The 22,421-nt window shown below is 53.9% G+C and overlaps 2 protein-coding genes across 2 annotated transcripts in view; both read left to right on the plus strand.

The window, feature by feature from the left end:
* The first annotated feature begins 1 nt into the window (after position 1).
* On the plus strand, positions 2-8,223 carry MDH2 (malate dehydrogenase 2). Its single transcript, XM_065694796.1, has 9 exons — positions 2-132; positions 1,622-1,790; positions 2,567-2,650; positions 3,612-3,721; positions 4,221-4,346; positions 4,998-5,075; positions 6,225-6,324; positions 6,767-6,918; positions 7,913-8,223. The coding sequence occupies exons 1-9, from the start codon at positions 55-57 to the stop codon at positions 8,042-8,044; spliced, it is 1,029 nt and encodes a 342-aa protein (XP_065550868.1). The 5' UTR covers positions 2-54; the 3' UTR covers positions 8,045-8,223.
* Positions 8,224-21,600: 13,377 nt separating this feature from the next.
* SRRM3 (serine/arginine repetitive matrix 3) overlaps positions 21,601-22,421 on the plus strand; it is a 21,418-nt gene continuing 20,597 nt past the window's right edge. Inside the window, exon 1 of the mRNA XM_065694521.1 lies at positions 21,601-21,824. Coding sequence (XP_065550593.1) covers positions 21,601-21,824 — 224 coding nt within the window. The remainder of the gene's footprint in view (positions 21,825-22,421) is intronic.

Here is a 22,421-nt window from a genome sequence, read left to right on the forward strand (position 1 = left end):
CATTTCCGCGCAGGCGCTGCGCTGTGGAGGTCGTTGGAGTCACGGAGCCGCGCCATGCTGTCCCGCATCGCCCGTCCCGCAGCCGCTGCCGGTACCGGTGCCCTGCGCCGCGGCATCGCCACCTCCGCGCAGGTACGGGCCGGGCCCGAGCCCCCCGGTGACGGATAAAGCGCCCTGAGGCGGCCGCGGGTGTCCGAGTGCTGAGGGAGGGGAGCGGAGCGCGGCTGAGGGTAGGGGTGAGGTCCGATCCTGACGGGACAGGGTGGGATGGGCCGTACCCAGGCTTGTTTGCTGCCGCCTTCGTGCCCTTCAGTGCGTTTTAAGAGCTAAAGCTGGTGGTTTGGGGTTTAACAATAAACCCTTCATGTTCTGAAACCTTAATGTGCTGAATCTTTAATATATTCTGAATCCTTAGTGTTCTGAAAGTGTGTGATTTAATACCAGCAGAGCACTGTGGCTGTGTACACAGAGGCCGGCCTCTGTCTTCTAATGTGAACAGCACCCAGTGGCGTATGACAGAATGGCTATTTAGGGATATGCTTTGCAGGAGAGGCTGCTGTGATTGTTTTGCTGGGAATTCTCTCCATTATCAGTGAGGTTTTGGCCTCACGGTATAGCTCAGCCATAAATACTGGGCATTGCAGTGACTAGCGTTAGACCATGCTTTCCTTTGGGGAGCTTTATGCTAACCCACGTTTGTTGCAATAGCAAGAGAACCAAGCAGAGGTTAGGCTGATCTAGCTCCCGGGTCGATTAGTTCTCGTCAGAGTATAACAATTAAGCAGTTCATGTTGGGGCTTAGAGCTGTTATGGCTTTATCTGGTAAGGCAGTGTGATAGAGAAGGTCCTTATCAGCAGTAATTGTATTACCATGTCACAGCTCTGTGTTAGCCTCTGGTTCTCTGTCACTGTGGTGGAGTGTTGCGGTTTAGGGTTGTTCTGGACTTTGAAAGTTGGTTTCCTCTCATCTACAAATAGGAGAAGAGGCGTTTTTGAGAGGATTAACCTCCTCCCAGCGAGCACGTTAGAGTTCAGATTGGCTCACCAGGGCAGCAAACCAGCGTTTCTGTTACTGGCTTCAGCCACCGTTTATCAAAGCTGGAAATTAGTCACTTGATGCTCTCAGGCCTTAGGCAGCCGCAGCTACTGTTTTGAATCTATTTCAGGCATACACATTTTCTTCACATATACAATGGTTGTTGCATTTATTGTGGTCCATCAAATGTATTGATTTGCCAAATGGGCAGGTGTACTTTCTTCTTATACTGGCAGTGAAAACTGGAGCCAGATTTTGCTCCAAGTCAGACATAGGCCCACAGGGTAGCAGGTATTAGTCTCAGGCAGGCATTCCCATCTTTTGGGTTACTTTGCCTAGTTTTGCTTCCCTTTTGAGCTTCAGCTCACAGAAGAACATTTGCCCTACCAGTAAACCTCAAGGATCTTCGGGAAGCTGTCCTGAGGGTCCCTTTCTGTGGGCTTAGGCAATTGAGTTTGCATGGTGCCGCATAAAAACATGGGGAAATAGAACTAAAAGCAAAGAGAGCGTGGTGAGATCCCCAAGGTCACTGATGCAGCCACATCTGCAGTAACCAGAATGGTGTTTGTCATCTTTTATCCTCAGAACAATGCCAAGGTAGCAGTGCTTGGGGCCTCAGGGGGCATTGGGCAGCCTCTCTCCCTTCTGCTGAAGAACAGCCCACTGGTGAGCAAGCTCAGCCTCTATGATATCGCTCACACTCCAGGCGTGGCAGCTGACCTCAGCCACATCGAGACAAAAGCGAACGTGAAAGGTACTGTGCACTGCTGGAAGTGATTCTGAAGGGGTTCTTTTGGGTGTTGTCTCATACTTGAAGATGCCCGTTGCTTTTGAAGGGGAATCTTCACATGATCTTGAAGCTTACTGTCAATTTAAGTAGCTTTTACTCAAGCAGTGTGTGACGAGTGAAGGCTTAGCTGATTAGATTGACATGTATGGAGATGAAGATGGGCTGTGGTTGCACTGTTGAAGGGCAATTCGTAATAACTGGCAGGAAACATTCAGTAAAATCATCTTGGCGGTGGGGGGGGAAGCCTGAGCATTGAATTTGAAAGTTTCACTACAAATAGACTGAAGCTCCCTGGGTGTCCGTGTGAGTCCTGTGTGCTGCTGTTCTGAAGGGACAGCTGTCAAGTGCTGATGAAACCAAAACATAATCTACTGATCTTCATTTTATCCAAGGATCACCAAGAGCTTGCATTTGACTTGAATGTGCCTATCTGCAATTCTTTGGGGGTACTGACTAATGCAAGCTGGGGGGGGGGGAGTGGAGAGTTAAATACATATAGCAGGAGGAACTGAGGGGTTTTGAAACAGATGAATGTGAGATTCTCAGCACTTACTCTGTAAGTTTTGAACTGATATAACATCAGATAGGATCCATCCATACTTGTATTGCTCTGCTTTTCAGCTGAGTTGAAGGCTCAGTTAAATAAGGAATTGGGTGCTTCTGGGCATAATCTTGCATTTCAAAGTGTTGGGTATTGAATAGCTGGCAAAAACATAATGCCTGAATGTCTTCCATTTCAGGCTTCATGGGACCTGAGCAGCTGCCAGAATGTCTGAAGGGTTGTGATGTTGTAGTTATTCCTGCAGGAGTACCTAGAAAACCAGGTATGTTCTCTTTGTTAAAAAGCCCTAGGGCTTCATTGAAGTGTGTCTCTGCAATAATGTTATTCAAATAGAGCTGTATCTGGTGCTTTGTGGTAGTGTTGGCTTGGGATATAAGTGTCTATTAATGACACTGACCTAGAGCTTGCTTGTTGTCATATCAGGTACCTCATTTAGCCTGTCTTTTAGTTTGTCCCTCCTCAAATGGGCAGGATTGATTTCTGGGGTTCCTGTGTAGGGGTGAGGTGCAAAGACTTCTCATGCAAGTGATCCTGAATCTCCCTTCATGTTTTTTGCCCAGAGCAGTGATCTAGTGAAAAAACTGGTTCTTTGGTTCATTTCTCAGCGGAACAGAAATAATCTATTTGTTTTGCATTAACTGTTCTCTAACTTCTCTGGGCATCTCTGAATGAATGCTACTAAGGCTTCCTCGACTGTCTCTGACCTGCTCCATTTCTCCTCTGTTTTTCAGTACCCTATTTTGGGAATCTAAGAAAATACTAGACTTGATAGCCTAGCTCTTTCTAATTCTTAATTTTTCATGGTTAAAGTAAGAAATAAGAGGTGGCACTTACAGCAAGCGGCAGTATTGTACACAGAGCAGTTGACATTCAGACTGTAGCTGTGGGGGTGACTGCAGAGAAGAACTCGTCTTAGGAGCAGTTTATGCAGTGATACAGTGGTGTCAGTGTGGTCACACTGTACCTCAAGCTGCCTGGGTGACATACACTTGGGTGGGTTGCTCCTGAAAAGGGCTGCTCCATCTGAAAGGGCAGAAGTCTTTTATTAGTGAGAGGAGTTCTGTTTGGAGCCAATTCATTGCTGCAGCTGCAGAGAGTTTCCTCTTGATACATGAATCCAGAAGCTGATGTTCCTGTCTCCAGAGCAGAGTTTTGACTGGGTTGCTTGCCCACTAGTAAGTAGACTATGAGTAACTTAAAATACTGTATGGGATGTGTTTTAGGTATGACCCGTGATGACCTGTTCAACACCAATGCTAGCATTGTTGCTACTTTGACATCTGCCTGTGCAAAGCACTGTCCAGAAGCCATGATCTGTATCATTTCTAACCCGGTAAGCATCTTATGGAGACCTTGAAAATGTAGAAGGGGGGAAAACCCCACCCCAGACTGAGAATACTGCAGTAATCTGAGTTCCTATTAGTTTTGACAAGTATCTTCAAGGCCTACAGTGTTACGTACAGAAAAGGAGTAAAAGCCTGATTCTACTAACCTATTTTTTTTGGCTGTATTTAAGTCAGAGGAGACTTGGATATGAAAGTGGTTAATATCTCTACATTGGTATGCCAGTGGTTCTAGTACATGCTGGTGTTTTAGCTGGAATAAATGTCTTAGCTCCCTAAGGGTACAGCCTGTGTAATGTGAATGAGCAAATTTATTGTCTTAATGGTTATTTAAAATGGATGAGTTCCTGACTGTAAATTGCTCTTCAATTTAGGAATTAAAGTAATTGGCTGCAGTTGACTTCAGGTTGTTTACTGACCTGTTCAGTTCATGCACTGGCTTCATTATTACACTGGTTTCAACAAATGCTTGCCTGTTCTTGCTTATAGGTAAATTCAACCATCCCGATCACTTCTGAAGTCTTCAAGAAGCATGGAGTGTATAATCCCAAGAAAATCTTTGGTGTTACAACGCTGGACATTGTCAGAGCAAATACTTTTGTGGCTGAACTAAAGGTAGCTCATAGTGACAGATGCTGGGGGAAGGATGCTGCCTGTTTCAGTTATCAGATCTATCAACACTGTGTTTGAAATCACTGCAGAGGGCCAAAGGAGCTCAGATTTCTCTAGAGCTAGAGGTGAAGGCAGTGATTCCCTGCTCTTTCTCAAGCAGCCTGGGATAGGGTTTCTTGCAATATGTGGTTCGAGAGTCTTTGACCTTTCCTTTTGATAGCTGTCCCCTGTGAGCATCTTCATTCTGTTGGCATTTGCAGGTGCAACTGGAGGAGAGGGTTGAATTTTGTAGTGTGTATTTGCAAGTCAAGCTATCAATGCTGTCTGTTACAGGATATTCTGCAATTATTAGGAGGTGTAACAGGTTCCTGCTCGTAATATCCCTGTTGAACTTTGCACATGCACTGCTATTTATCTGAGCCTGCATTAATAATATCCTGTACTTGTCTAAAGTTATCAGAGTAACCTGTAGTTCAGCTCCATAGATCTGGCTTTGTGCCTGGAGTAAAGCTGCCTCTGAAACTCTTGCTCTGTATAGCACTGGGTTATCAATGTGTCTGAGTACCCAGGGCAGAAAATGAAGCAGGGTGGTTTTACATGTTTTTTCTTGCCAATACACTTCAGAAGCTGGAAGTGTATTCATGTTTCCCTTAGGGCTTAGATCCAGCTCGAGTAAGTGTTCCAGTTATTGGTGGCCATGCTGGGAAGACTATCATCCCTCTGATCTCTCAGGTAAGTCATAGTTACTGATGTGGGTGGCATTACACTCATCAGTGTGTTAAAGTTGATGTAAAGTGTCCTTGTGATGGCATGTAACGTGCTAAGATACAGCAGACACAGTCTTCCCTGCTCTTGTGGCAGCTTTCGTTCTGAGATGTGGGACAGGATACTGGAAGGCAGTGGGTTCGTTTGGTGGTTTAAACAGTTCCAGCCTTTCTCTTCTAAAGGAATTTGGGATAAGAACTGAGATGCGCAGTGCAGATGTTCAGATGTCTCAGCACTGGTTGGTTTGGTTCTTACTTTCTGTGACAGGTGTTTCATGATGTCTGTACCTGTCTTCAGCAGGAAAATGAAATATATTTTGCCCTGGTGGACTAGAAATATCACTTTCATACACAGCATTGAAATGAGGAGACATAGCTCAGGCTGTGTGGGGAAGCCCGCTTCAGCGGTTACTGGTAGTCAGGGAGAGGCTCCCTTCAGGGATCTAAGCCAGAATGAAATGCAGTTCTAAAGCAGTCTGCAGCTTCATGAGGAAATAACTAGGATATGGCCAATTAATCTGTAAGAAAGGGGAGAAAAGAGCTTTGCTCTAAGTGGGGAGTAAAGTATGCTTCACAAAAGGATGTTGTTAGGGAATAAAAGCATGAGCTTTGGAGCAGCTGAATCCTGAGAGGGTGCTCCTGTTAGTCAATTGGGACCTACACAGCTGTGCTTAACATACTTTGTAGCTGTATCTGAAGGTTCAGTAGCTTCCTAAATACTGCTGGCAGACTGGATCCTTCGCAAGGCTCTCGACTACCATAATGCCACAGTGACCCAAATATTTACAAGGTGGCTTTTTAAAATTCCTAAGGCCTTTTACATGCTTGGAGGGCATCTGTCTGGTGTAAAAGACTACCCCGTAGTGAGTAACCATGGCAGGCTGTGGTTTTGCTGTCAGGCTGTGGTTTGCCCTTTAGCTGGGCATGGCTGCATGTTTCCTGTTACAGTCCATGCAATAACCAGCAGCCTCAGTGTTACACAATCTGGGGTGATTTTCCCAGTTGAGAACTGTTAGTAACAACTGTAACAGTACAGAAAGCATCGTGTGGTTGGCCTTATGCTGAATCTGTGGAGGGGTCCTGGTCTTTGATAGTAACTTCTTTTTTTCCAACGTAGTGCACACCAAAAGTGGACTTTCCTCAAGATCAGCTGGTAAAGCTTACAGGGAGAATTCAAGAAGCTGGCACTGAAGTTGTTCAAGCTAAAGCAGGAGCAGGTTGGTTCTTAACTACAGCTTCCAAGTAATTCTTGTTGGCTAGCTGAATGGATGCGCTCTTCTTCGGCTTAATCTTGTTTACAACTGTGGTGCAGAATTGGGAACTGCTTATTACAAATCTAGCTCCTCTGCCATGTCAGTGACTGCCTGAACTGTGGCACTAGAAGCAGCTCAGTCTGTAGGTAAGAGTAAACATTAACTGATCCCATGTCATGTGTGGCTTTAGAAAGAATCTGCTCTGTCAGATTAAGCTGTTTCTTCCTGTCAGTCTAGTCAACTGAATGCCATGTTGGTGGCCAAAAGCCGCTGCTTTATCTGTCTGGCTGGGAGATAGAAGTCTGACACTGCAGCTCTGTGAACATACTAGTGTGGAAGCCTTTGAAGCTGAAGAAAGTATCCGATTCCAACATGACCTGTTCTAAAAGTGATTTAACTTTTACAGGATCTGCCACCTTGTCTATGGCCTACGCTGGTGCTCGGTTTGTGTTCTCTCTGGTGAATGCAATAAATGGCAAGGAGGGGGTCATCGAATGTGCCTTTGTTCGATCGGACGAGACGGAGAGCCCTTACTTCTCTACACCTCTGCTCCTGGGAGTATGTACTTTAAATGAGGAGGCTTACAAACAGCAGCTCCAGGCTTGTGGCTTTTGCTCAGTGATTTCAGTTTAGTCTAATGCTAGGTATCACTGAAGTTAACAACTGAGCCTGCCTTTAACAGTCCTTGAACATTTGGATATTGTGCTTAGGCAGATACCTCGTGCTTGACGGGGATGAAGCTGCTTTTATCTGCTTGGAGTCTGCGCTGAGTAACCAGAGATTCAGGCTCAGCTTAAGAGGTCATGCTTGCCTCAAGTCAGTGCTTGTTTATGGGGGGCTTTCATATGATTAACCAGAGACAGCAATCCTGTCTGCTCAGCTTGATCTTCTGCAAGCAGATCCGTCAGAAATTGAGGCACATGGGGAACTATAGCACGGATTAGGATTAATAGATTGCTTTTGGGACCTCTGCTGAACTCTGAAAGCAGTGTTCCTTTTGTCTCATTTACCCTGTGGGTGGAGTGAAAAACAAGGATGCTGCAGCCCTGTCGTGGCTGCTGGAATGCAAAGGTTGGTGTCTTAGGTGCTGGCTGGTGAAGGAATGGAAGTAAAGGGGCAGTAAAGGAGAAGGGTTGGATGTAGGCATGGGATCTTGGAATCCTAGGAGTGCAACTCTGAAGCAGTTTCGGATTGCAAGCCAGTGGCAAGTGAAGGGCATGCACCAGGAGAGAGGTTCTCTTGGTGCATGGTGGGTTTGAAGGTAGGAAGAGGTGTGAAGGAGCAGTTGCTGTCAGTCTCCTGAAGGGGCTGATGGACTGGCTTCAAGTTTCACACTTCTGAGCAGTGAATGAGAAGTTTGAAGGCTGTGGAAGTTGCTATAGATAGTAAGAGGCTTCTGAGCCCTGCCAGGAAGCACAGGGTTGGCAGACTGGAGATGACAGAGGTCCTGGGCTGGGTCTTCATCTCAGCTTGGTAATACCTAATCAGAGTTGTTAAGTTACTCTGTAGGTCATTTGATGAATGGTTAATCCTTAAATCCTCTTTCCCTCAGAAAAATGGAATTGAGAAGAACCTAGGCATTGGCAAGATCACCCCCTTTGAACAGAAGATGGTTGCTGATGCTATGTCTGAGCTGAAGGCTTCTATTAAGAAAGGAGAGGAGTTTGCAAAGAACTTCAAGTGAAGTGTTGATGATGGAGAGGAATGAACAACTTCCTTAATTTATTAAGGCATCATGTCACTTTATGACTTCTGATTCAAAGCTCCTGCTTTGATTGAAGTCTGTCTGTATTAGATTAATGATTGTTGCCAGTGCTGAGTCTGATCATCAATAAAACGGCCTCATTTTTTCAGTGTACCATCTGGAATTGTCCTGGTGTGCTGGTCTTTTGAAGGTTGAAGTTGTAGGTCTCAAGTTACCAGTTTCAGGAGGGATTAAACAGCCTCTTAAAGTGGGTGAACTGATGAATTTTAGCTGCTGCTGCCTGGGTTTTGGCTTGGGCTGCTTGTTGGGTGCAGGAGTTGGGAACCCAGGCATGAAGATGTAAGATCAAGATGGACAGAAGAGGCTTGGGAAAGGGATAACTGAGTGATCCGAGAGGTGTTTTTCAGGAGGTGCTGTTTCCTCTGTTACCTCGCATTGCGTTAGTCTCTTATGTAATTTGATTTCAAAGGAGTTAGTACAGAGCTGAAACATCAGTGCTGCTCCAGGAGGAGAATTAAAATGCTGAAAGTGACTTTCTAGTTGGGAACAAAAGCCTTGATTTAGCGTCTGCATAAACTTCGTTCACATTCATCCTCTTGTGGATATAAAAACAAATGTCTGCAAGAAGATGGTGATGATGAGTTCTGCACTGACTTCTTTGAAGGTAAGCTTTAAGGAAAGAAGCTATTAATTCCCTCTTCCTCCATGTGCTGCTCACCCTATTGCTTTGAATTGCTTTAATCCATGTAGGTCAAATTCCAAGTTGATCAGGCTTTATTTTGATTAGATGAAGGAAACTCCAGAGCCCAGCACTTCTGGAGGAACTGAGGTGAGCAAGAGAACCTGGCGTAGAAGCTCTTAAGGAAGATACCTAAAGGTAGTAGGTGTTCATTGGTCACTGCCTTTTTATTCCTCCTACTTTAACTCTCTTCTGAACTGCGTTTTAATTTATTGATTTGATTTTAACTAGTTTGTCATTGAATTGGATCACACAGTTGTGACACCGTTGAAGATGGAGACCAAAGGGCTTGGCTCTTTCCCTGCCCTGTGGAACACGGAGGCAGAGAGGATAGCAAGCACAGTTCCTGTCACTCCTGCAGAAATTCACTGTGTTAAAGCATGGGTTCTTTACAGGAATAGTACGTAATAGAAGCGTTGGCAGTCATTACTCAGCAGGCTTGGAACAAAGTAATTATTAGGTGGTATTAATAGAATGAAATACCATGTTGGAGGGGTGCAGAGGAGGATGTGGGAACTGGAGGACACAGGAGTGGTGACTAGCCAGACCTTGGCCAGCTATGACACCAAGCTAATGGCTGCAGGGAGAGCCTTGCCTTACAACCAGGAGGAAAAGCACATACACTTATCATAGTCCTGCTATTTTTAAGACAGCAGCTCGAGCAGATTTGGGGGTTGGAGATACTTTAGAACTTGAGGTTCGTGGTGTGGCTTAGGTGGTTCCACCTTTTTCTTGTGTCAGCAGTCCAATCCCAGTGAAATCTGTGGGAATTGCATGGACAAGCAGAAAGCTTTCCTTATACCAGTAGTGACTCGGGGGAAGGACGGGTAAGTGGAGCTGAGGTGGAAGAGGATTATTTCCCAGCACCTGCTGACTCGCAGGTCTTCAGGGTCTCCTTCAAATCCCCTTAATCTTAACAACCTCCCTTCCCTTGCTTCATTGTTGGGTTTTGGGGTTTCTTGGGCTTTTCTTCCTCCCAGTCCTATGCCTCATGCTTGGAGTTGCAGCTGTTCCCTGCACCTGTGTCGGGAAATGTGCTGTCCTTTTGGGAAGGGAAATGAGACGTCCTTCTTGCGGCTTTCTGCAGTGAAGACGGAGACCAGAAGGACATTGGATGAAGGTGAGAAATGAACGTGTGTAGGTATTCCCTGCTTGGTCAGACATGCTGTTCCCCTGGCTGAACGCTGCTCTGGTGGATAACTTAATCACTGTGAAGACAGATGGTTGGCAAAGGTAAGTGTGGGACATCCCACCCCTTCTCTATGAACAGGTTCCCCAGAGGAGGAAAGGAACTGGGGTGTACCCGTAGGAATTAGAAGTAGGAATTAGCTGGGTTTGCCTGGTTTTTGCCTGGTGGTCTCAGAGACACACGACCTTCATCCTCTGTCCTGTGGGCTGCTGCTGCAGCACGGCCGCCTTGCTGAGTCACAGCACTAACTCTGGTGGTTTTACCTCCTATGGAGGTGAGTGACCAGGTCTGGAGGAGGTGAAGAACCTGCCCTGCTCAGTGCTATTGTGTTTCATCCTGTTTCCTGAGCAGGCTTTTGTCTTGAGGGTCTCGAAGCATTGGACCTCTTCCATCGCAGCATCACTTAATGCATGGGGCAGGTGCCTCCTCACTCAGCCCAGCTCTGTGCCGGAGCCCAGATGTCGAGATACAGAGGAGATGTGTAGTAAGAGTAATAAATAAAGCTACTCCAGATGGCCAGATGCCAGGCCACTTGCTCCCCCCTGCCACTCCTGTGCTGCTGGGGCCACGTGGTGAAGTGCAGGGAAGGATAGAACAAGGAGAAAAGCAAAGGGTGAGCGTTGCAGCTTGAGTCTTTAAACCTGATCAAGCTCAGCGTGCCAGGGGTGCTTCAGGTGGGATGGCTGCAGAGCAGGGTGCAGGCGGGCAGCCCTGTGTCCCTCATGCCTGGGAACACCCTTTTCCTGGCTCTGATTACGGGCTGGTGCCTTGGATGGGGTCCAGGCCTGCCACCTTGGAGCTCCGTCCCACCTATCCCTTGAGCTCCATTCATCCAGGGTTCCTGCCCCGGTACACCTGCAGCAGGCAGAGCCAAGCCTGGGGCCAATTGCTGGCATTTTGGTGAGGCTTAAGAGAATCGGGGCAAACAACAGGAAGACAATTGCAGCATCTGCCTTGCCAAAGCTTGGCTGCCTTCCCAGCTCCTGGAAAGGAGCAAAACCCAGGGGCTGGAGGTACCACGCAAAGGTGCTGGTGCCCTGTCACTGCAGTCAGCCTCAGGTCACTGGGGCTGGTGGTTCACAACAGGCTTTGCGTGGCTGGTGCCCTGTTGGAGGCTTCATGCTTTGCTCAGCAGGCAAAGCGAGTTCTTCACTGGCTGGCAGAGCCAGGTCTCGCTGGGCTTCACCAGGACACATCCAACATCATACATGTGTGGCCGTGCAGAGCCCCTGCTGTGCACCGAGCACGGCTTATAGGCAAGGTGAGTGTGCAAAACCTCCTGGTAGTGGAGCAACCCAGGCTGCATCCTGAGAGCATCCTGCCCAGGGTGATGGTGGGTGAATAGGGAGAGAGGGAAATACACCCCAATGTGGTCTGTCCTCTCCCCTGCAACTTCCCCCTTCCTTATGGGGTGATGGAGAGAGGCTTTGATGTGAGCAGGAGGATCAGACACCATCAGCCCTCTCCTGTGTGAATTCACCACCTTTGCATTCACTGCTCTTGATGCCTGGGAGCTCTCGCTTCCCTCCTGGGTGCCTCAAAGCTGAGCTGGAGCGTGGCGCCGGGATGGGAGGATTTGTTTGCATTTACAAGGAAACCTGTTAATAAAGGAGAGCAAAGGGACTGCTCTTTTCCTGGCTGCGGGAACAGATGGCTGGATAACGCAGTGAGATTAATATGCAGGGACTCCTGCCGGGGCAGGATTTGATTGCCTGTTAGGAGAGGTTAGCACGCTCCAGCTGAGCTCTGCCACCACTCTGCCTGCAGGGGTCCTCGGGGACCATGGGGCAGATCCATGGCATCACCGAGGATAGGATGGGAGCTGGTCATGGGGAAGGACAGCAGGGGACTCATGCTGGGTGATGATCTGGGAGGGCTGAGCTTGCCCTGATCTGCAGCAGTGTGAAGTGTTTCCAGGCCTTCAAACAGCAGCCAGCCACATCCATAGGGGAGATAAATCCCTGCTGAGGCTTAGGGAGCCCTGGAGGAGCAGGAGGAGATGCCACCCAGCACCAAGCGTGACCGTGCGGCCACGGGTCAAGCCCAAATCAATGGGAGCCTCCAGCCACCAAGCCACGATCGACTGGCCCAAGGTCACCCTATAGATGCACACAGGCTGCTTGGGGGCCTGGTCCCTCTTGCACCCCAGGGATAACGGAGCCCCCAAACCCTTCCCCTTCGTGCCTTTGCTTTGCTCCCCCTCTTTGCTCCCCCTCCCTTGCTGAGCATCAAGGCAGGGCTGGGCTTTGATCAGGGCCAGCAGCGCAGCCGCTCCCGGCCGCCTTCCTGCTGCAGCAGGAGCTGCCGAGCCCCGGTGCGAATCCTTGCAATTAGGCCTGTTCTGCTGCCTGCCTCGTTTGATCGCCTTTAATTATTTACCACCTTCTTTTCCCCCTCCTTCCCAAATCCCCGCTTGCTTTCAAGTGATGATTCCCTTCCTCTCCCCACAGCAGTGGGTGCCTCTGCCTGTTTGCTTGCAATCACCGTCCCTTCTCCCTGTCCTGCCATCTCTCTCCCCCTTTGTTCTGCGCTGGATCGTCCCTTCATGCCGTGCTCCTGGCTGCATCCCTGAGCTCTCTGCCTGCCTGGTTGCTGGTCTCGCTGCTTTTCTCTGCTTTTCCCACCTCTTACCTGTCTCCATCCCTTTCCTGGCTGTGGGTACACTAAATCTCCCATTCCTGTTCACCCCGAGGTGGCTCCACTGCAAAGCAGGGACCCAGGAAACCTCATGGTGCTGCTGCGCCCTGTGCCAGGGTCTCCCCACTCTGCTTTTGCTGCTGGGGTGGGGGGCCCGGCTGCATCCCCTCCGTCTCCTTTGTTTCGCAGGGCTTGATGCATTATTCAGCGCTGCGGGTGCTGGAAGGATAATGGTGCTGCGAAGGGCATGGGCTCACCTCAGGGATGCTGCTTTTCCTGTCACGGGCTGTTTTCCCTCTCCATCATTAAGCCAGGAGAGGCACTGACCATGCAGGAGGTGTCTCCTAGGAGCTGGCATCTGCTCTTGTCCTGGAGGGGATGTGGCAGGGATAAAGGTAGCAACACCAGCCCTGGGGATGCTCCAGGGGCTGCACTGCAGCTCCTGAACCCTGCTCTCCATTTAACAGCGCTGGCCCCTGGCTCCCCATCCCGGTCCCCTCCCCACATCCCACTCCTGAGGCTGATCCCACCGTGGGGGGACAGCCAGGCGCCTCGGTTTGCTCTCTGCTTGGGCATGAGCAGCCAGAGCGGGGAGGGAGCAGGGCAGGGGAAACCTGGCATTGCCGAAGGAAACGGGAATTGTGGGCTTGTTCCTATGGGCTCATCACCTACGGTGTGGTGCTGGGCAAGGGGTTGGAGGGGTAATGGCACATCCTGTGTCACCCCGGCTCACCCCGCTGGGGAGGGGTGAGGAGGTAAAGGATGGGATAGAGGATGGGATGGGATAGATGGTGGGATAGGGGATGGAATTTTATTCAAGGTGAGATCTGGGATGGGTTACAGGACAGGGTGGGATGTGGGGTACAAAATGGAATAGGATACAGGGTGGGATATGTGATGGCATGAGTTTCAGGGCAGGATATGGGATGGGATTCAGTGTAGGATAAGGGATGGGGGGGTTGGGATACAGAGTAGGATATGGGGTGGGATACAGGCTGGGATATGGGATACAGGAGGGTGTGGGATGACTTTCGGGCTGGGATACAGGATAGCTTGTCCTGGCCATCGCATCCCCCAGGCAGGAGCAGCTTGGCTGGGGCAGCGCCCTGGGTGCCTGCTGCTGCACCCCAAGGGGATGATTTGGGTGCTGGGGGGGGGGGGCTGTTGCGGGGATGTGGGGCTTGGGGTGCATGTGGATGGGGAGATGTGGGGGTGGAAAGGGGAGCACTGGGAGAGCTGTGGGGAGATGGGGGCCGTGGGCCCTATGATGAGATGAGCTATCGGTGCCATCGGGGTGTACCGGTGCCTATCGGGGGGTATCGGGGGCGGACGGGTGCCGCCGCGCCCTCCGCCCTGCAGGCGGCGCTGTGCGCCCCGGCGGCGCTCTGTCTCGGCGCGCAGCTCTGTGTCGCGGAGCTGTCCAGCACTTCAGGAGGAGCCGCGCCGGGAGGGGCCGGGCCGGGCCGGGCTGAGCGGGGCCGAGCGGGACCGAGCGGGGCCGAGCGGGGCCAAGCAAGGGGGGCTCCGGCAGCGCCCGGCGGCAGCGGCTCCGGGCCGGGCCCTGCGGGGAGAGGTGAGGTGCGGGGCGGCGCGGCCCGGCCTGGCTCGGGCCGGCACCGGGCGGGGGGCACCGCGCTGGGCACGGGAGGGGGGCAGAGAGGGAACGGGAATAAACGGGGGGGGGGGGGGGTCTGGGGGTGCCACGGAGCCCCCCCGAGGGGCGGGGATGGGGGTCACGGTGCTGCTGTGGGGCAGTGAATTGGGGTCCCCAAAGGGAGCGGGAGGCAGCGCCCCGCGGGTGCCGGCGAGGCTGGGGGACCCCGCGGTGCGGTGATGCCTCGGGGGCGCAGGGATGTGGATGTGCCCGGTGCTGGGGGGGGGACACCCCTTGTCCGTGTCCTCCGTGCTGCGAGGGACCCCCCCCCCCCCCCCCAGCAGCGGGTTGGGGCTGGGAAGGACGGGACGGCGATGGTGCCTTGCGGGGTGCGGGTGGGAGATGGGGCCGGGATAACAGCCCCGAAGCCCCGCTCGGGCCCCAGGCAGAGAGCGGAGGGGGGGGTCCCGCAGCTCCTGGTGCGATTCGAACCCTGCGGTGTTGCACGGGGGAAGGAGAGGGGCGAGGTTTGCCTATGGGCAGCGGGGGGTGCTCTGTGCTCCTCTGTCCCGGGATGCGGAGGTTTGTCCCCAGGGATGCTCCGTGTGTGGGGCCGCGGGTTCCATTCACCCCCCCCCCGGAGCAGAGATGGATGTTTCTTGGCTTGCCTGAGCTCCTGCTGCTGCTGCAGGGGGGTCACTCGGGGGCTGCCAGCTTTTGGGGGTGCCTCGGGTTGACGGGAAGCACCGAGGACCGCCTCAGAGGGTGCAGGTGCTCACATGCCCCGGCTGGGCTCCCTGCCCTGCCGTGTGGGTTCGTCTCTGCAGGAGCACGGGGACATCCCCAGCGTGGGGTATTTTGGGGACAGGAGCGCACGGGGCTTGTGTCCAAACACACAACATCCTCGCGCTGTGCCCCCCTGCACCCCCCTGCATCCCCTCTGCCTCCCTCTGCATCTCTCCTGCATCCCCCCTGCATCCCCCTGCCTTTCCCTCCATCCCGTCTGCCTTCCCCTGCCTCCCTCCTGCCTCCCCCTGCTTCCGCCTGCATCTCGCCTGCCTCCTCCTGCTTCCCCCTGCATCCCTCCTGCATCTCCCTGCCTCCCCCTGCCTTTCCCTACCTCCCCCCTGCCTTTCCCTGCCTTCTCTGCGTCCCGGCTCCCCCTGCCCAAGGACTCATCCTGGCAGCACACGCAGGGAGAGGCAGGGGCTTTCAGAGCCACAAGTTGGGCGGCTTTTAGGGGAGCCCTCGATCACGGCTGGGGATGCCAAGGCGGGGTGGGACGGACACAGAGCTCTCGGTTGGTTTTGCCCCTGGTGCCAGGGAAATGGTGCTTTTACCCCTGGCGAAGTGGCTCCTGCCCCAGGGGCCGGATCCGGCTGCGAGTGGACGCATGGAAATGGATGGGGGAGCAGAGGTGCTCCCCCAACGTCTCCGTGCAGGGGATGCCCGCAGGGTGCAGGTCACCCCATAGGTTCAGCCGGCGGGGGGGGGGCGTGATCCCCAAATCCCTTCCTCCTCCTCCTCCCTGTCTCCCAGCTCCCGTTTTTCCCGGCCAGGTGGCCCATGGCTTATATAATGCGCTCAAACCCCGGAATAGCTCCTCCCGTTACACAACCGCCCGGTCAGCCATGGAGGGGGGGGGAGATTCCCGGCTGGATGCTGCCCCTGTGCTGGGCATGACCCCCCATTCCCGCAGCACTCGGCTCCAGGGGTCGTTTGCCGGGATTGTATCCCTGTCAAGGAAGGTGACCCCATTGGGATTGTCGTCGCCCTGCTCCCGTGTGCTCAGTAATTGCTATTACTATTATTACTATTAATTATTATTATTATTGCTATTATTGTTATTGAATAATAATAATAATGATGATAATAATGGCTGAGGTGGTCCCAAGGGGTTGAAGAGGGGGTAGAGGGCTGGAGCATCCCATAGAGGTACCCATCACCCCACTTAGTATGGGGGGTTTGGTGCTGTCACTTGGATGATTCTCCTCCTCTCCCTCATCCCTGGCCCAGGGATGGGATCCTGCACGGATCCTGTGGTCCCCTGGGGCTGGTCCCCATCATGGTGTGATCCATTCCCATCCGCTCTCCTCAAGACGGAGCTCAGAATGGGGTTTGCCCGGCCTCCCCTGGCAGCCCAAGGGGGTCAGGCTTCAGCCACAGCACTGTGGGACAGGAGCAAAGCCCAGCTCCTCCCCTCATCCATCCCTTTCCTCCAGAGCATCTCCCAGGGGAGCTGATGGGTCTCTGCTGTGCGGTGTCCATCAGTGGGGGGGACCGGTCCCCACCCCTGGCTCCCCCATCCCTACATCCCCAAGCTGGGAAGGAGCCCAGTTGCTTAGCAACTGTTTAGCTTCTCCACCAGCCTCCTCATCTATTTAAAAGATATATATATATATCCTTTTATATATATATATATCTGCACAGACGTAGGTATGCACAAGCAGCAGGGAGCCCTCACCCAGCTCATGACCCCCCCCAGCCAGCATCCATATATTCCATATTAATTGCTTTGAAGTCTGCAAGGTGTCAAATTGTGCTAGGGCAGAGGAAAGCATGCCCTGGGCTCAGGGAAATAGGGATGAAGGGACTGGGATGGATGTACCCAGCCCCTTCTGCTGCCCCTTCCTATGGGCAGGATCCCTGCCGGCTCGGGGCTGGGATGCAGCTCTAATGAGCCCCAGAACCAGTTACACTTTTACAGCCGGATTTGCCTCTTTTAGCCCTTTCTCAGAGGTCTGACTCATGGTTTTTGGCACTCGGAAGGCAGCTCCGCAGAAGGTCAGCCCAAATCATGGCAGCGACACTGGACTTTTCCTCCTTGCAGTGCTGGCCCGGTGTTCAGAGGATGCTGCTGCCGTGCTGTGATGTTCTGGCACTTTTAGTCTTGGAAAAATATGCCTTTCTCCCAGCTGTTCCCATGGGAGCAGCCTGGAATGGGGCTGTCAATGCTTGGGAGAGAGGGTGATGATATCAGTAAGTAAGCCCTGAGGAGACCCTGGCAGGCAGGGGAACCATGGGGACCACTTCTCCCATCCTCTCTGGTGATGCTGGAGCATCTTCACCTCCACTGGGCTGTCCACTGCTTGTTGGGACTGAGCTCTGGCACGCTCAGTGCATGAGTGGTCCAGGGAGCTGCATCCCGTGCCCGCATCCCTGCACCCCGTGCCTGCATCTCTGCACCCCATGCCCGCATCCCTGCACCCTGTGCCCGCATCCCTGCACCCCGTGCCCGCATCCCTGCACCCCGTGCCCGCATCCCTGCATCTCGTGCCCGCATCCCTGCACCCCATGCCCGCATCCCTGCACCCTGTGCCCGCATCCCTGCATCCCGTGCCCGCATCCCTGCACCCCGTGCCTGCATCCCTGCACCCCATGCCCGCATCCCTGCACCCCGTGCCCGCATCCCCGTACCCCGTGCCCGCATCCCCGTCTCGCCATCACCCTGGTGCAGCTGGATGTGGTGAGAATTAATGGAGCACCGGCCGGAGGCAGCTTTAATTAGAGCCGAGGCGAGGAGGGGGGAGGATGCCCGGCACTGCTGCCGCCTTTCCTCACCGAGGGGATGATGCCGGGAGAGCATCCAGGCACCGCTCCCACCGGGAATGTGGCTTCATCTGCATTATGGCATGGCAGGGCCCTGCGGCGGCAGTGGGCAGGGGTGATGGGCAGCTGCCTCCAGCACAGCCCCATGCCTGGGGTGCTGTGGGCATGGTCAGGGAGCTGAGAGAGCGGTGCCCATGGGGGATTGGAGCAGAGGCAGCTGGGAAGGGGTTTGTTTCTGGGCTGGAAAATGAAAAGGAAAAGGCAGTTTGGGGAAATAACACTTTTTTTGCTCATTTTCCTTGTTTTCTTCTTTCCTTTCCCACTGGAGCTCCACAACCCCTGCACATCAAAGCCCAGGCTGGGATATGGGGACAGCCACATCCCAGGGACACCCCTAAGGGTCCCAGCCTGTAGGGAGGGAGTTTGGTTCAAGGCTTGGCTGGAAACCAGGATGGTGAGGCTGGTCCTGGCACCCCACGCTAGCAGGGCCTGTCCTGGCTGTGTATCAGGGGCACAGCGCTGTGTGTCTGTCCCAGCCTCCGTGGGCCGGGAATGCTGGTGCCCAGGTGCGGAGGATGCTGGGTTGCAGTTCCGCATGGAGAGACCCAGTGTGCTGGTCCTGGCGCTTGGGGTGAGGCGTGGGATGGGGTAAAGAAGGAGGAGGAGGATGGAGAATAAGGATGATGATGGAGGATTGAGGATGGAGGATGGAGGTGAGGATGGATATACATATGGAGATGGAGGATGGATATACATATGAAGGATGGATATGGAGGATGTGGATGAGAATGAGGATGGGGATAGAGGATGAGGATGGAGGATGGGGAAGGAGCAGCTCAGAGCATTTCCAGAAGCTCTAATGCAGGCAGCAGAAAGTGCCTGTGAGCTGAAACGCTGTTTTGACCTCCCCAGGCCCCAGGGTGGCATGTGGAGTGCCAGCAGGGAAGATGGGGATCCCAAAGCACGTGGATGAATGGCTCTGCAGAACGGGAAGAGAGGGATTTGCTTGGGAGTTTCCCCAGCAGCTCCAGCCCATGGGTTTGAGCCCTTCTGGGGGGCACTAAGGGGACTTGGGTTGTGGGGACCGTTTCTGGCCGCATCCTGCAGCCCTTAGCATGGGAGCACAGCGCAGCGCTGGCCCCAAGGCACCTCCTCTCCCTCTCGGATGCACGGGGCAGTGGTTTCCAGGGCTGGATGATCTGTGGGTAATGACTGCAGATAGATAATGAAATATTTAACCATCATCTTCATTACCGGGGGTAGCGCTGAGCCGGGCGGGAGCTGCTGCTGGCGTGGCAGGGCTGTGCCTGCACTGATGGGTCTGGTGCTGGGTTTGGTGCTGGGGTGAGGTGGCGGAGCCGGGCGGTCATTGTACGGTGGCCAGTGGATGGAGGTTGCGGTGGTGACGACCACAGTGTCCCCAGGCTGTCCCTTGTGGGTGCCGAGCATCACTGGGGGTCTCCTATGGGGACAGGGAAGGCACAAAAATCATCCTGGGGCACTCGGGCTCCTTCTGCCCCCATTGGGGCCAGGGAGGTGGGACCGGCTCCTTTTCCCCCCCAGGGCTCTGCTGCTGGCAGCTGGGGCGGGGGGGGTGAGGATGGGTTTTCTCCTCCTTTGTCTTCCTGCTCATGCTGTGGCTGAGGCCTCTGGAATCAGCTCTCCCTGTGGATATTGCTCACGGCTGAGGAGACACCGGGATGCAGTGCGGTGTCCATCCCCGGCTGCAGCGGGATAGCTCCAACCACATCCTTTTCATGGATACAGGGAGCATTTCCCTTTGGGATCTGCATGTCTCCTGCGCCGCGCAGGTACCCATCCATCTGCCGGGTTATCTCACATGCCCCTCCATCTACCTGCCCAGCTGCGTATCCCACATGCTCTCAAGGCTTTGCAGCAGTGAATTTACCCACTGCCAGGCTCAGGATAATATTACTTCCCACTGGGGAAAAGCAAGCAGAGGCTGCTGTGGAAAGCATCCTTTCCTTCCTTCTCTCCTCCCCTGAGCTCTTTAGTAGATAGAGGTTTCCCAGGGGGAGCTTCCCCCATTCCCTTCCTGGTTTATGGCTTCATGCCCCGATGAACGAGGAAGAGGTGCCCCTAAACCATGTTATTCTGCAGCATCTCTCCTATCTGTGGCCCAGGGCAGCTCCTCTCTGTGGGGTGTCATAGGGCTCGAAACGTGGGTGCTGCCCCATTGCTGCAGGCAATGGAGCACTGAGGGACCCTCTGGGTGTTCCAATGGCTCCTGTCCCATGGGCAGTGTGTCCCGCTCCCTGCTCCTCCGCGCCTTTAGGGGAATAAACGGCTGCTGGCTCCTCTGCATGGCAGTCATGGGGAGAAGAGGGAGGAATGAAGGCTTGTAATAAAGCAGTCAGCTCCTGTCCCCCCCGGGCAGGCTCGGCAGCGCATAGATGAGTGCATGGGGCAGGCAGTGGCAGCGGGGAAGCCGGGGACGTCCCTTGGGGATGCCATGGGGTGGGAGCTGCCTTCCTGCCTGGCCGGACCCGTGGGGAGGGAGCGGAGGCTTTTTCTCCTCTCAAAGAGCAGGGAAACATCCTCGGAGCCTCCCATGGCAATCTGGGATCTCCCTCTTTCCCCAGGCCAATGCTCAGCCCCATCCTTGGGCAGCGTGTGTCGGCCACCCTTGGTGTCGTGGGCAAGGCTTGCCTGCTTCCCACATAGGAAACAACATGCAGGCGACATCCATCCTTGGGAAAGTCTTTCCAGCAGGATCCCTGGGGTGGAAACACCCCAGAGAAGTGGCTGCTGGCAAAAGCTGTGTCTGCAAGCCCAAAGCCAGGCTGGAGAGCTCTCTGCCTTCACCCGTGTTTCTCTTTGTGTAGGACTCAGCAGGGGATGCCATTGTAGGAGCCCGTGGTAGAGCCCATGCAACCCGGCTGCTGGCGGTCATTAAGGCAGCGCATCTCCACTGGGAGCATCCCATGCTGGGATGAGAGGGCCAGTGCTTTGTGCAGGGGAGCACCACGGGATGGGGGGACTGAGGAACGAGTGCTTACACGTGTGCTGGTGGCCTGAGGTCGCTGGGACAGGGCTGTGGCTGTCTGGTTGGTCCAGGAGATGTGGGAGCATCTCCTCCCGCAGGCTCGGGAGCATCACCCGGAGCCTCAGCGCAGCTCGGAACAGTTGTCCTTTTCCAAGGGGCTATTTTGGGAGCCAAGTGAGGAGGAGGCAGGGACACGTGAATGTGGAAGAGCAGGAGCCAGTGGGAAGTCTCACCTCCCCTTGCAGCCAGCACTGATGTGCCAGAGGGCATCTGCAGGCGCTTGGTGGCTGGTGCAGACACTGGGATGGGCCATAACTGCATCCTCCCTACCCAATACCTTTGGTTTCCATCCTCTTGCTGGATGGGGACAGTGCCCGGAGGTGTCCTCAGAGGGCTGTGAGGATGGACGCCTGCCCCTGCTCCACACCACACCGGCTGACATTGTCCATAGGGCTTGGAGGGACCCTGCCTGTCTGCCCTGATGCTACCCTATGGTTCTGGGTGCTGCAGACCCACGCTCTGCCAGGCTTTCCCAGGTATGAGCCTGGCGCAGAGCATCCTCCTTCGCTTCCCATGGTGATGGGAATAGACCCACTGGAAAACCGAGGCACTTGGGAAAAGGGGCAGGAAGGGCACTGGCAGAAGGCCCCCATCTCTGCATCGCTGTGCCCATCATCCCGCTGCGCCCACACCTCTTGTGGGACAAACTTTGCCTTCAGGTCCTGGCAAGGTCCATGTGAGAGGGAAACTGAGGCAGGGACTGACCCCGGCTCTCTCTGTCCCTATAGGCAGTGCTGGTGGCAAGGCCACCCGCACCAGCATGGCTCTGTACAACAACGGGGCCGAAGTGCCTTCACCCCAGGAAGCTTCCAATGGCTTCTCACAGCCCGGAGCCTCAGGAACGTGGCACAAGGGTGAGGAGGAGGCGCGCCTGGCGGAGCCCACCCTGGTGAAGAAGGCTCACAGGGAGATCCTGGACCATGAGCGCAAACGGCGCGTGGAGCTCAAGTGCATGGAGCTGCAGGAGATGATGGAGGAGCAGGGGTGAGTGCCGGGGGATTGGGGCTGGGCTGGAGGTGGAGCCCATGGCTTGGGATTCATTCATGGCGCCTTGTTCTCCCCGCTTTGTCCTCTCTCTATCTGATGTGGCAGATGTCCCCTGGTCCAAGTATAGAAACACAGAATGGTTTGGGTTGGAAAGGACTTTAAGATCACCCAGTTCCAACCCCGTGCCGTGGGCAGGGACACCTCACACCAGACCATGTCACCCGAATCCCTGTTAAAAACAAGTAAATCCACTTTGGGGGGAATCAGACGGCTTTGGGGTGGGCTGGTGGGTTGGTTGTGAAGGTAAATGCCTCCAAGGGATGCAGATGTGGGAGTGCATCCACGCACAGGCTGGAGGCTCGCTCTGGCTCCTCCAATTGGAAAGATAGGCTTCCAGCTCGTTGTCCTGGGAAGGCCAAGGCAGGAAGGGGAGGACCAAGTTGCTCGTGGTCATGAAAGCCGTCAGTGCCACCCAGCCCTGGGATGGGACATCTCCGTGTCTTGTACTGAGCAGATGAAGGAGAGCTGGGGTTTAGTGTCTGGTGAGGCTGTTCTGGTGCTTCGGTTTGCCCTTCCTTCTTCTCTCCCCCTAGT

The sequence above is a fragment of the Lathamus discolor genome, chromosome 14 (genome assembly GCF_037157495.1).
Source record: "Lathamus discolor isolate bLatDis1 chromosome 14, bLatDis1.hap1, whole genome shotgun sequence".
NCBI lineage: Eukaryota > Metazoa > Chordata > Aves > Psittaciformes > Psittacidae > Lathamus > Lathamus discolor.

Coding starts and splice junctions, on each gene's coding strand:
- MDH2 (XM_065694796.1), top strand. CDS start 55: ATGCTGTCCCGCATCGCCCGTCCCGCAGCCGCTGCCGGTACCGGTGCC. Junction 1,791..2,566: donor GACAAAAGCGAACGTGAAAG/GTACTGTGCACT, acceptor CTTCCATTTCAG/GCTTCATGGGACCTGAGCAG. Junction 6,325..6,766: donor TCAAGCTAAAGCAGGAGCAG/GTTGGTTCTTAA, acceptor TAACTTTTACAG/GATCTGCCACCTTGTCTATG.